This window comes from Cajanus cajan, chromosome 1, assembly GCF_000230855.2.
Source record: "Cajanus cajan strain Asha chromosome 1, NIPB_CcT2T_4, whole genome shotgun sequence".
Lineage (NCBI taxonomy): Eukaryota > Viridiplantae > Streptophyta > Magnoliopsida > Fabales > Fabaceae > Cajanus > Cajanus cajan.
This window is the reverse complement of record NC_138517.1, coordinates 83,739,867-83,754,734: the sequence shown is the minus strand read 5'-3', so window position 1 is coordinate 83,754,734 and position 14,868 is coordinate 83,739,867. Positions and strand designations below refer to the sequence as shown.

Below are 14,868 nucleotides of genomic sequence, written 5' to 3'. Positions count from 1 at the left end.
TGTGTAATGGGTGACTACATGGGACATTTCTTAAGGTTCAAGAAATTAATGTATCTTTATAATTTTAGGAGTTTATTGCAGCATGTGAATGTGATTGTAATACTCTGAATCTAAAGGTAGTAGAAGAATCTTAATTAGGTTGATTGGAGACTAGATGTTGGTCATAGTGGAAATGATTGAATTAGTATAAATCTTGGGTTTGATTTTTCTCTATTTCACTTCTTATTTGTATTTCCTGCTTATATTAAGTGAGAATGTGTTGAGTTTATTATATCTGAATTCTTGTATATCATATAGGTTTTATTCATGACATATTCTTAAATACTCCCTCCGTTTTTTTTTCATAGTCGTTTTGTCAGAGTTTGTTGTTTTTTTTTTCATTGTCATATTACTAAAATCAATGAGTTATTAATTTTTTTCTTCCATTTTTACCCTTGATAATTAATATATGTTTCTTGAACAATGTGTGTATTTATTTTTAATGTCTACCTAATTTTTCTCCAACTACTCATATAAAGTTAATGTGCATTTATAAGAGCAATATGTTTCCAACAAAATACTATAAAAAAACAAAAAAAGGGACAACTATTTAATGGAGTAGTTCAACAGTCTAAAAAATGCAAAAACAAAATAAAGGGTAAAATAGGAAAGTAAGTAATAAATATTTTTGAAAACTAAAATATCAATGATTTCCTTAAATCCCGTGCAAAACCTTAAACGACTATTAAAAAAACGGAAGGAGTATAAAAATCAATCTCAATATCCTGTCCTATACCAGGTGAATCAATATACTTCCTCTTGGATAAAGTCATGTTTTATAATTGTAAGTTCACAACACAGTTCAACAACATGTATCATGTATCGTCTCAATACAACTTAACTCAACAAATAACTTGCAACACTTTGAATAACATATAATCTAACTTTACATATTTCATATTCAACTTTCTACATGATTCACCAACATAACAACATATCACAATACAATTTTATAAAAAAAAATGAACTTATTATATCAACATATTAAGTAAAAACGTTAAACATAAAAGGCATGAAACAAGGCTTTCGCTATGTAAGCTAAGCTCCTAACTGAGTGACATTACTCTCACTTAGCAAAGAAAATGCTTTGTGACTTTCCTCGCTGGGCGAGCTTTTGGCTCGTCAGGCAGTCAAACTCATCTAGAGCTCATCATTGGGCAATTAAGAGCTCGTTGAGTGAACAAAACCAGTAACATTATGTGACTTTGTCTAGTGTTGATTAATTATAAATGATTAATTATTGCTTTGTTGTTATGATTGTTGTTTTAAGAGCTTGGAGAGCTACATGATCGTTGAGAGTTAAGTTATCTTTAAGATAGTTTTAAACAAAGTTAAGTTAGTTTAGCTTAAGGAAGGGTATATAAGATTTTTCTTAAGACATGAACCTCATAAGTTTATATTTTAAGAAAAACTAGAGAGAAGCTAGAAGAATTTCTTTATAGCCTAAAGAATTCTTTTTCATCTTCTTCTATTGAATTCTTTCTTTAACCTTTCCTACAACCAATCTGAGGTGTTTGAGTTTGAGATTCAAGCTCTCGAAGTAGGAGTCTAAAATTCAAAATCGTGCAGAATAATTTCCTTTTGTTGAATTGATTCATGCTTTGGTAAACATTGGGTTTGAATTTTTAAGGTGGAACCCTTATGTTTTTGTTCTTGGTGAATAAGGAAATATTTGGTGAATTGATTGGTTTGTTGTTGTTGCATGTCTCATTTTCTTCGATTCACAAGTTGTATGTTGTTATAGCTGGAAGACTTTGAGTTGCATGCATGTATTGTTGTATGGGATGAGAAAATTTTAGTGTTATTGAGTTTTTTTTTTTTTTTTGAAGCAGCAAAAGATATTTTATTTATTTAATGGTACCAGAAGTGTAATTCATATTACAAAAAATCTGACTTGGTTAACCGTAATATAGAAATATCATATTCCAGATTACTAGACAACCAAGATTTGTGTTGTACCCCTCAAGTCTAATAGAGACCACCAGTACATGTACATATTTCAAATCCTCTTTTAGCCCCTTCATGTTTTCCGTAAACCCTAAACCCTAATTTTAGTGTTATTGAGTTGTTGCGTTCATCTTGGATTCATGTAGGTTTTTTAGGTTTGCTCACTCAAAGAGTCCAGGGGGTTGTTTAAGCGAGCAATTAAAACCATTTTAAGGGTAGTCTCTGACTTGGCTCGCTTAGAGTGCTTGATGTGAGCCCTTAGAGCAAATTTTGGTAGCTTATAGTGAGAATTCACTCACTTAGAGTAAGCTAAGCTCCTTTTTAGGGATGCTCTTTGTCTAAGCTCGCTTGGAGCTAACTATTGGGCACTATAAGAAAATTTCAGTCACTATGAGTTAGCTATTGGTAGCTCCGAGCTAGTTGTTGGGCACTTTGAGCTAGATGTTGGGTGCTTTGCGTGAATTTAGTTACTCTCCAAGCGAGCTCTAGGGCGCTTGAAGCGCCTATTTCCCTTTTTAACTTGTAATTTTCTTCACATATCTTGTTGTGTTGGTTGTTTCACATGAGGTATGATGATGATTGAAGCTAGTGCATTATATATTGATTTATGATGACGTATAATGCTAATCCAAGTTGTTTTAAAGTTGATAGTAAGTTGTATATTGGTTGAAGATGATTAAGTTGGCAAGTTGTAAGTTGATAATTGATTGAATGTTGACTAAGGTGTAAGGTATGGTGTTTATAGTTTATTAAGTTGTTTAGCTATTACACATGCGGTGAAGATACATGTCTAAGTCTAGATACATAAAAATTAGAGGAAAGTAAAGTTATCTTAAAAATTAAGATGTCCCATTCAATGGATATAAGTTGTGGTGCTTAGTGAGTTAAAGTTGAAAGTCCTTCAATAAAGAAGTTGACTTCTAAATGAATAGTTATTTTAAGTTGTCTCCTCTAGATTTTATGTGGAATCCACACGGGGCCAAGTCGAGCCATAAGTGTATAAAGTGACCAACCGAGTAAAGTATGAAGTTGATAGTTAAAGTCTTTAACTGATTGCTAGAAAGGTGTATAATATTTGGAGTGTAATCAGTGGACTAATCTCATATGAGACTTACATATGCATATTAAGGTTATGATAGACTTTCGCTTAAGTTATTCTACCTTGATAATAGTACTAGACTTTCCTAATTTAAGTGAAAAAATTTGAGAAATTAATTTAAATTTTAAGAGAAAACCTTATATACTTTCTTTTTAAATTCGATCAACTTTCACATTAACTTAAAGCAACTCTTATCTAATTATACTCATAAATATTCTTTAATTGTCATAATTTTACAATTATTAAACAACTAATCACAACATCACTTAATTAATAAAATTAATATACATAAATAATAACATATGGTACACAAAATAAAATACTAGTTATCCTTGAAACTGAATCTAACAAATTAATAGACATTCAATGCACTGTTACACATTAGTATTAAATATGTCTTTCGTAAAGTGAAATATTAAATCATTGATTAAAAACTAATGATTCATATTCTAATTTACTGTATATATATAATAAATTACGCAGCTTTTGTGTCTTATTTTAATATAATTTTTTAATTAAAAATAATAAATTAAGTTTATAATTGTTTAAATTTCAGCATTAATCAGTTTAAATTTTATTATTTAATATTTTGATTTAAAAAATAAGACATATAATCAAGTCAAATAAAATGGATTAGTCTTAATAACATGACTGATGAATGTCCCCTATAAAAGAGATCTCTACATATCTCATTATGCATGCTTACAACAAAATACGTAGTAGCTTCTTAAAAAACGATATATGTACAAAATTTAAAAAATTTGACATAAAACTATTTTTAATTTCTAAATATGTCTTTATTTTAAATTTTTAAACAATTATTATCATCATTTAATAATTAATAATATTATTCTTTATATCTAATTATGTTAGTGATGGAGAATCGGAATAACATGCATAATATTTTAGATTCAAATTCTGGTGTGTTATTATAATTTAGATAAATAGAAAATATCTATATCTATAATAAACAGTATAATGAGGAGGTATACGGTTTGACTTTTTAAAAGTGATTTGAAACATTTTGTATAAGATAATGAGAAGAGTGCTGCTATTTAGCATGAAAAATGGGCACATGAATCACACGAATAGTAAAATGAACGTTGAGAATTTGTTTAAAGTAAATATCAACAATTAGAAAATTATAAAATGGAATTTATCCAAAATCACCCTTTCGCATGTTTGTTTTTTTTAAAAATAATGAAAGTGCAATAGTAATAATTAATTATAAAATTAATTATTAATATTCTAATTATCTTTAAATTAAGTATATATTCCAACTGTTTCAATTTTTTTTATTGAAATGAAATATTTACAAAATCCCTATAAATAGGATGAAACCTTATTTTGTAAATATAAATATTTCTCTTTCTCCTTCACTTCACATGTGTGTAACATATGAGAACCAATTTTATAAAATAAATTTGAACATGAAAACTTAAAATTATGCTCCGTGTTAATAATAAAATAATTTACTCATATCAGTAAATAATTATAATAATAATAAAAATTGAACCCAAATTTTTATAAATCTATTATTAATCCTTTTTCACCCCATCTTTTATAATTCTTAAATAATTGTTGTTTGTCTGAACTTCTCTTTCTTTCCTTTTTATTTTTTCTAATTTTCACGAGAAAAACCGTCATTCATACTTAACACAAATAGGAAAGCATTAAATTTTCAAATGATTATTCCTTGGTACTACAACAGAAAAAAGTGAATATTTTAATACAAAAATACTTGTTTACATTATACAGAAAATTCTCACTTTTGAATTTAGAATAAATTTATTTTGATTTCTTAAATATAAAATTATTATTTTATTTTTTATATTTTTTTAAAAATCTTATTTTAATCTCTCGTATAATCAATAACATATTTAAAAATGATATATTAAGAAAATTATATAGTATCAACTAGATTTTTTTTATAATCCAAATAATTAAAATTAAAAGAAGTACAAGAGGTACTCCAATCTATTACAAAAATATCATATGTGATATATGTATTATGGATCACTAAAAACACTGTTCCAAACTAGGAATTTAAGTTAGTTCATCATATCCAACTCACAACTTTAAAATAAAAATTGCAGAGATTTCTCCAATAATCTTATTTACCACTTGAATATATCTACCTAGGTAAGGCTAGCTGTTAGATTCATGGACAAAAAATAAAATTATACCTAAATTTTTTATGTCTTATTCTTAACTAGTTCCAGGTTCTAATTTTAACTAAATCTATCATCTCTAATACAGATATTTTAAAAAAATACTAAGCGACTGGTTCGTTTATTATTACATAAAATTGCACATTTTTTTTTCCTTTTTATCCTTTATTGTTACATGAAGAATATGTATTTTTTTATATATCATGGGTCAAAATAGTGATCCTTGGTAGCAAGTGAGAAGTGAAAAAGTAAAAGTAAATATTAAATAATAATAATTATTATAGAAGTATACTGTAGAGTGAGAGAAGAAAGAGAAAGCTTGGAAATGTAGCAACGATGACCCCATTGGTATTGTCTAGCACAGGTGTGGAACCGAAAGCCGTCGTATCTTCCATTCTCCGCCAAACATCCAACCACTCCTAACAACCACACCAACATTTCAATTAGGGTTCCAATTCCAATTCCAATCCCAATCCATCACCATGGACGACGCTGAAGACCCTTCCTCTCTCTGGGACTTCTCCTACCTCCTCGACTTCAACCTAGACGAAAACGACAACTCGCTCTCTCTCCCCTTACCCGACCCTCCCCCCGAGATCCCCAACGACAACAAGGTCCGAAAGCGCGACCCCAGACTCACCTGCTCCAACTTCCTCGCGGGTCGGGTCCCCTGCGCCTGCCCCGAACTCGACGCCAAGCTCGACGACGTCGGTTTGCCCGCCAAGAAGCGCCCCCGCGCCTCCGCCTCCGCCTCCGCCCGCTGCCAGGTCCCCGCCTGCCAGGCCGACATCTCCCAACTCAAAGGCTACCACCGCCGCCACAGAGTCTGCCTCCTCTGCGCCAATGCCGCCACCGTCCTCCTCCACGGCGAGGCCAAGAGATACTGCCAGCAGTGCGGAAAGTGCGATTCCTCCGCTGCTTAGTTACTTGCTCCTCATATTATGCTTCAATTCCATCATAGTTATATTGTTTCTTCGTAGGTTTCACGTTTTATCGGATTTCGACGAGGGTAAACGCAGCTGCAGAAGGAAATTGGAGCGCCATAACACCAGAAGGCGAAGGAAGCCTCCAGCAGATTCCAGTGGTGATGCGCTTAACGAAGCTGAGCCTGCTAGTGCTAATCAAAACGAAGAAAACAATTGTGATGTCGATGCACAAAAAGGTGAGTGTTCGGTACTACTCTCGCGATCCCTGCTATTGTGGGAAATTGCGGTTACGATTGCAATTCTGTAGTGGAGATCACAGAAACTTTGACGTCGTTTGTTTTTCTCCATTTTTCTATTATTTTCTTCATGTGGCATGTGATTAATTATTCCACTAGGAATGGAAATGATGTTGGTCACTGTGTTACAAGAATGCTTACTGTCTGCGTAATTGTGTGTGCACCGTACAGATGGTTCAAATTTGAGTGCCGAGGTCAATGAAAAAGGAGTGTCTCCAGATCCTGAAGATGATGAGCCAGTACCCATTCCGGGCTCGGCTCCTGATGCCCAAAATATTAACAATGATACTGTTGTGTCCTTGGCTGTTTCTGGTGATACGCGAGTGAATAGTGGGAACACTTCTAATTCGCCTTCTTATTGTGACAAGAGTGCCTATTCATCCATGGTGGGTTGTTCTTATTGTTTATTTGTTTCTGTTGTAAATGTATGTTGTTGTTCTGGAAATTGTGGTTAATGTTTACTGATTGAAAGTTTTCTTGTAGTGCCAAACAGGTCGGATTTCTTTTAAGCTTTATGATTGGAATCCTGCGGAGTTTCCTAGAAGGCTACGACACCAAGTATTTTAAAGCATTGTTATTGCAGTTTAGTATTTAAATAGTGGCTAGATCTTCTGCCGTGTACATGCGAGCAACTGATTAACAGGCAGCCAAATGCATTTGCAGATATTCCAATGGTTGGCAAGTATGCCTTTAGAGTTGGAGGGATATATCCGTCCTGGTTGTACGATCCTGACAGTTTTTATTGCAATGCCTAACATTATGTGGATAAATGTAAGGGTTCAACTTGATGTTCTTTACATTTCGGGTTCTTGTGTCATGTTTAATTGGCCTTATTACTGGTCACCTGCTCCAATATTGGTCTAATGGACTGTATGGTTCTTTGTTCTGCTCATTAATCTTGGCAGTTTTTGTGATACATACTCTCTCTTTTAATTTTATGACACTAGAATTTCATACTTATATTAAAAAGCAAGAATGTCTGTTTCAAGTTTTTACTGAATTTGATTTGTTCATCCTTTTTTTTTTTTTTTTTTTTTTTCTAATTTCATTCTATCTTTCTGTCTTGTGGACCAACCAGTTATTTAGAGACTCTTTGGACTATGTGCATGATCTTGTTGCTCCTGGAAAGATGCTATCTGGAAGAGGCACTGCACTAGTTCATCTGAATGACATGATCTTCCGTGTTATGAAAGGTTTTTTGCTGTTTCATTTGTTTACTATGTATGTGTGGGTGTTTTTATTTATCTTCCTTTTGGTTCACTCTATTTTAGTATTTTATACCTTCATACTTATGACAATATTAATCGCTTTGTAGGGTATTTATCCTCCATCTTGGAGATGTGCATTATGTTCTAATTTTTACAAACAAACTAAACAATATTAAGTCTCTATTGAATTAGGTTCTGCATTTCTTAATATTTCATGATTTGTTTCCTTATTTAGTTAGGATTATGATATAATATTAATATAAATAAGGGTTATCACTTTATGTTTTGTATCATATTTTAACATCTTATCATATCAAGTCAATACCACTTTCCATATATTCAGTCTTTGTTATCTCTTTTCCCTCCTCTATGCCAAAAACTATATAATTTCAACAAGCACATTTCAATGGTTACAGATGGAACTTCTGTGACGAGAGTTGAGGTAAGCATGCAGGCACCAAGGCTTCACTATGTTCATCCCACATACTTTGAGGCTGGCAAACCCATGGAGTTTGTTGTTTGTGGAAGTAACTTACTGCAACCTAAGTTTCGGTGTGTAATTGTCACCTCTTATAATCATTTAAAGCAGTTCTTTGTTGCGTTTATTTATGTAATAGACATAACATAAGCATGTTTGCCTGCATTTGTGCATTATAGATGTTTTTAGCAATGTTGAGGACCTATAAGTTTGGGTAATGTTTAGCATTATAAACGTTTTTAGAAATATTGAATCCATAAGCAAAAAGAGAGTGGGAGATGTGCAATATTATGGATGAGGGATTGAAGCATCCTTAGATCTCACTGAGCCCAAAACCTAAATATTTTTTGTGTCCAATAAACAATAATCTATTAACTTTGAGTTCACATGTAATTGGTTGTTGACAAAGAAGTAATGTCAGATAGACCGACAGAGTGTTCCTATTAATGAAAACATAAAGCAAACTTAAAACTGAAATTTCATAACAATAAGTCCATAGCATCCAAAAAAGTCAGAATTAGTCATGTACACCACCAACAACCTACTGCCCCTGCCCCACTACCACTTGGCCCAACACCAGTAGAAGTCATTTTCAGCTCTATAAAACAGGACCACCGACCAAACCACCAAAATATCCAAAACAAAACAAGAAGAATCACCGAAACTTGAGATAGACAAAAGGGAGTGGTTTTCAGGATCAGTCGTCACACACACAAGCACTAAAGCACAACTGCTAACACCCAGAAATCAGAACTGAGATACGAGAGGGAGAGACCAAGAGATGTTTGAAGTGGGAGATAGAATGAGGTGAGCTGAATGAGTATGAGGCTTGTATATGAGAATAGGTCTGAGAATGAGAGGAGCATCTCTGATTTGGGGGAAAATGGTAATAAAACATTTGGGCCAACCGGGACACACAACCTGACTCAGAAAAGGCAACTTGCAGAATTGGGAACATTGTCTAATCCCACTGAAGCAATTTCATGCATGATCCGATTGGGGAGAAGGCCATGAGATGTAAAACAGTGTTTTTGATGGCGGATCATGGCAGACAGATGAAAATTCACCATATACATATGGTGGATGGCATTGCTGATTATGGCGGGAGCATGGTGTGTGTGTGTATAATTGCGTAAATAAAATTGTAATGCAGAGGTAGAGTCAAACATCAAAGGTAAAAAGGAGAGGTTAAGGGGTCAAATGACCCAAAACCCATATTTTCTTTTCTCATCAGATTTTTACCACTGGCCTCTCTTTTTCCATCTTTGTCTTCTTCAACTCTGCCATGGCCACAGCTTCCACACTCTGCCACGGGTGCTAGATGAACAGTGGCCACCATGGCCTCACATGCAAAATCCGCAATGCCACCGCCATAGAATGGTGGTCAGAGAAAAATCCACCACCAAAGTCCACCATGGCTGTTTTTTAACAACACTTGTAAAATTTTGCGGTTTCATGTTTTAATGAGCGATCTTGACGACACTTGTAAAATTTTGTTTATGCTGTTGGAAGTGGTCACAAGTGGTTAGTCACTGTCAGTAATCGTTATGCCTTATGCATAGGGTGTAAACGAGTCTAGTGGGAGCTGAACACTTGAAGTTTACGCTTGGCTTGTGGAAAAAAAATGGGTTGTTCAAACTTGACTCATTTATTTAAACAAGCCTATTTGAAAGCTTGTACTTGACATGTTTAGCTCATTTATAACTTGTTTTTCTTTTACAAAATTTTTCTTAATATTTTTTTTTTATTGATTTAGTACTTAATAAACATTTTAATGCTAGATTATAATCTACAAATAAAAATATATGCTCAACACGTGGTATGTGGAATTCAGACATTCTAGATTATTGCATTTTCATAAAGTAAATAAAAAAATTCATAATCATAACATCTTGATTACTACAAAAAAAAAAAAGCTTCAAAATTAATTTTAATGCCCTAAATAACAAAGGCTAGTTAAATATCCATTATCAATTTAAATGGATGAGCTATTCATGAGTCATTAATTTTGAGTTTGTAAAGCTTGAGCTTGACTCATTTAAGTAATTGAGCACAATGTCTGGCTTTAGTTTGTTTATTTAATAATTAAACAAACGAGCTTGATCGAGTGTTTAATGAGTAGAGCTTGAATAGTTCAAGAATAGCTCAACACATTAGCACCCCTATATTTATTTTATTTTGGAATGTAAGTTCCGTATATGATTATAGGCTTATAGCCCCAGAGCATGGTAAATAGGCAGCACATGTGGTGCAAACTTTGTTATAATCCTTTTCCGTTATTCTCCAATCTCAATTCTATTAGAAAATATAATATGATTTCAAATTGATCATGCTTTATACTTTCTTTTATTTCAGTTGATATATTCTCATTTTCAAATTTATCATCTTAATGGCTAGTTTATATTCTGGTTCACTTGTGAATGTGCTTCTGACTGTATTGAGGTGGCGTCATGGCAGGCTTCTTGTATCATTTTCTGGAAAGTATCTAAAATGTGAGTATTGTGTACCGTCTCCACATAACTGGACTGAAGAAAATATTTCTTGTGCTTTTGACAATCAGTTATACAAGATATATGTCCCTCATACTGAGAAAAGTTTCTTAGGGCCTGCATTTATTGAGGTAATAATTGACGTATACTTCTGTTTCCTTTAACTATGCTTTGACCTGAATGTTTTATTTGTCTACTGCTACGTTTTTTTAGCTTATACATTGGGAGCACCTGATGTTGACCATAGTCACTTCTAATGTGTTATATGTGTGTTAACAATATGTGCTAGAAAATCATCAAACAAATTAATGACAGTAGAATTTTTAATGGCCACAATTGAGTACTTTGAGCTTAACCAGATCATAAATTTGGGTGCCATTTTTGGTTTATAATTCTTTTTTGTATTTTGTGTTAGTTTATTTTTCTGATAACTAAATTTATAGACATCAGAAGATCACCATATTGCAGCATGCCAAACTGCGGTAGCATATTACTCCTGTAATTTAGAAAGTCACTCCCTGGTATTCAGAACTGTTATCCTGTTGGGTCTTTTTACTAGACTGGTTGTTGTCAAAGTACTTGTAATTTATGTAAGGATGCTTTGCGACTAATGGCTGCAGTGATTAAGAGAGTTATTGAATTAACTTTGAAATCTAGTACTGAATCGTTCTAATGCTTTATTAATTAGATGTGTCTTATTGATAATAACATAAAATTAAGATAAATTGTCTGCACCTTTTGATTTAATACAGTATCGATTGTTGATCCATTTACAAGTTTGATTAAGTTTCATTTTTAAATGCTTCACATCAACATGGAAGAACCTTTTTTTTTTTCTTAATTTTTTTTAAATCGTTGCTTTTATGCCAATTCATATTTCTTACCCCTTGTGTTTTATCATATTCCTTTTGCTTTATGTAGGTGGAGAATGAATCGGGTTTATCAAATTTTATTCCTGTACTCATTGGGGATAAAGAAATTTGTACTGAAATGAAGACACTGCAGCAAAAATTAGATGTATCTCTCCTTTCGAAAGAATTCCGATCAGCATCTGGTTATTCTATCTGTAGCTCATGTGAAACTTTCGCACTTAGTCACACATCATCATCAGACTTACTTGTAGATATAGCATGGTTGCTAAAGGACACTATTTCAGAAAATTTTGACAGGGTGATGACAGCTTCACAAATTAATAGATATTGTCATTTGTTGGATTTTCTGATATGCAATGATTCAACAATCATTTTGGGAAAAATATTACCAAATTTGATAATCTTGACAGAAAGCATGAAATCCAATAATATTGTGATTAATAGGACGAGTGATGTTGACATGACACAACTCCTGAATCACATACATAATGCTAGAAATGCCATATATCAGAAACATCAGAAAGGTGGAGGTATAATTGTGCACTCTGAAATGGAAGGCTATCAACTTGTTCAGGGATGCTCCCAAGATAACAATCTATCAGTTGCAGTTAACAGTCAGGTTAGAACTATTCTCTTAGTTTTTTATCCTTGATGATGCAATATGAACGTATTTTGAAGTTTTAGATTAAGATGCTTTACATTTTACTTTGTGGTCTTTTTCTTACCATACAATGGAAAATAAAATTTGATGCATCCTATAATAATATAAGCAGTCTAACTCTTAATACTCTAAACTGGTGGCAATGGCAATCAATTAGTTAGAGCTCTGAACTGTTTTAATTCCGTAAAATTTTATAGCAGGGAACTTAAATGATTGAAGTGTTGGTGTGCAGATTTCATGATAACAATCGAGTTTATTATGATATTATTATAGAAGTACAGAAGGAAGTTGCTAACACACAAAGTGGGAGCCGGGGTATGATCGATTAAAAAAGAAAGGGAAAGAGTATATCTAGAAAAAAGAAGTGAGAATAGCATATAAATAAGAAATAGAGTTGCTCGTTGAAATAATAGAAGCAATCAATGGTTACCACTCCTTTTGTCATATGGTTAACAAATGAGGCAGAATCAGATTAGAATGAGTGGCCTTAGTGATTTAGTAATTATCAATGGTTATTCTGGTTTTATAACTTCGGATAGTTTGTAAGATTTAGTGACACTGCCATAACAATTAACATGCATTTTGTACATGAATATTTGTTTTGCAGGGTATCCTGTCGAGAGCAGATGCAAAGTGGGGAGTATTAAAAAGTCCAACTTCCAATGACAAAAATGAAAGAATACCCCTTTTAAAAAGGGATATTATAATGAATGTGGAAGAGTTGCCTGGAAGATATGGGCGCCGATGTTTGGGCAGGGGATTCTTGATCTCTCGACCAGCTATTTTTGTGATTGTTTCTGTTGCTGTTTGTCTCGGGGTATGTGTGGCTGTCCTTCATCCTGGGAGGATTAGTGAGTTAGCTGTATCCGTCAGAAGGTGCTTGTTTAACTATTAGATGTTTCAATTTTTTTGTACTCATCTTCTAGCTGGTACATATTTGTTGTAACACTAAATAAACTGGTGTTATGTTATTGGGATGATTAGGTAGTTTATTACATTGGAAGCTTAATCCAACATTGCTAAGTTGTGCATTATCAATTTAATCGGATGTCCAGAGGGACTTGCAGGTGCTGTAACTGCAACGAGTCTGATCATAGTTAAAATTTAAATTCATAGCATTATTATTATTATTATTAATATGGTTCATTTTCTTAATTGATTATTATTATTTTTTTAGTTTTAAATAAACCCACGACTATTCGAGTTTGATAAATCAGGTTAAATCCTATATAAAAGTTCATTGTGAAAAAGGTTCTGATAGTAGTATGAAAGTAAAATTGTTAAGTTGGAAAGATTGTGTGAACATCCTAATTTGGTCCCCTATAATATTTTAAAATTTAAATTTAGTCTTATTTTAATTTTTGGGTTTAATTTAGTCCCACCTATTAAAAGTGCAAATAATGTTTGTCTTCCGTCTAAATTTTTTAAATGTCGTTTAGGAGTATCCATGTGATTGGGAATCACGGATGTGATTTTCACGATTTTTACTTAGCAGATTTTTTTGATGTGATTTACACCGTGAGAATCACGGGCGTGATTGAGAATCACGGGCGTGAGAATAATTCTCACGGCTTTTTAATGACGTTTGAGAAATTTAGACGGAAGGCAAACATTGTTAGTATTTTTGACATGTGGGACTAAATTGAACCAAAATATTAAAGTGAGATTAAATTAAAACTTTAAAATATTATAAGGGACCAAATTAAGGTTTTAACATGTGAACATTCAATTTTGACGTCGTCCTCTTTATTATTACTTTTTTTAATTAGTATGTTATCTATTAACAGATATAAAATATAAACAAAATTAATTAAAAAATGAAAATAAAAACGAAAATATTAATAATAATGAATCCAGCCCCTTTTTTTTATGTATAGAAAAAATTAGAAAGACGCAACGATTGAATCTAGTCCTCCTGTTTCTATTCTAATTTTTTCTTCTAACCATTGTGTAATTTAGTCCAACTAAAATGAAAAGAAAAAGAAAAGAAAGAATAATAAGACTAAAAAATGAAGGTACCCAACCCAACACATACATGAATTGTGGAGCAGAAATGAAATGACGAATATTTTTTCAGGAATAAAGTGGTGATGAATCTGTAATGAAGAAAATTAATAAATAAACAAGAATGCTAATTAGGTATTGATCAGCGTTAGAAATATTCTTCCTGACATATTCCTTAATATATTCTTATATTTGTCTATATTTATTAAAGATATAAAATTATTAGCGTGGTGCATTAAACAGGGAGATTTATTCAATTTTATAATTTTCAACAAGTACTAGTAATAAAATAACAGTCCAGATGGATTTATTTATCAATCATAAAATTAATGTTTATTCCTTTAAAAAAAATCAAGTTTATTTTTCAATTTCTACTTTTATTTTTTTAATGCTATCATTCTGGGAAAAAAAAAGTTTTATATTATTAAGACAGACAAAATTGATCTTAACAAGAAGATCACCACAATTCATTTGATGGTTTGGAACATCTTGTGCTAAGTGTTAGTGTCCCTTCATGAATTGAATTTTTGACTATTAGAAAAAAGTAAATAATAATAATAATAAGAAAAATAATAATAATACTCATGGAATTAATCTGCAAGTTGGCCAGTCTAATATTAATCAATGCTGAAATTTGAAATAAATGATCCTGATAAAAAATAAAAAAAAAGTAACATC

General features: G+C 32.2%; 1 protein-coding gene across 1 annotated transcript; it reads left to right on the top strand.

The window, feature by feature from the left end:
* The first annotated feature begins 5,555 nt into the window (after positions 1–5,555).
* On the top strand, positions 5,556–13,262 carry SPL7 (squamosa promoter binding protein-like 7). The gene is made up of 10 exons (XM_020380677.3): positions 5,556–6,157; positions 6,237–6,418; positions 6,650–6,864; positions 6,962–7,036; positions 7,142–7,249; positions 7,557–7,671; positions 8,103–8,238; positions 10,622–10,784; positions 11,575–12,144; positions 12,794–13,262. Exons 1-10 carry the CDS (start codon positions 5,739–5,741, stop codon positions 13,079–13,081), a joined length of 2,271 nt encoding a protein of 756 aa, XP_020236266.1. The 5' UTR covers positions 5,556–5,738; the 3' UTR covers positions 13,082–13,262.
* The last annotated feature ends 1,606 nt before the right edge of the window (positions 13,263–14,868 follow it).

Coding starts and splice junctions, on each gene's coding strand:
- SPL7 (XM_020380677.3), top strand. CDS start 5,739: ATGGACGACGCTGAAGACCCTTCCTCTCTCTGGGACTTCTCCTACCTC. Junction 6,419..6,649: donor TGATGTCGATGCACAAAAAG/GTGAGTGTTCGG, acceptor TGCACCGTACAG/ATGGTTCAAATTTGAGTGCC. Junction 8,239..10,621: donor TTACTGCAACCTAAGTTTCG/GTGTGTAATTGT, acceptor GCGTCATGGCAG/GCTTCTTGTATCATTTTCTG.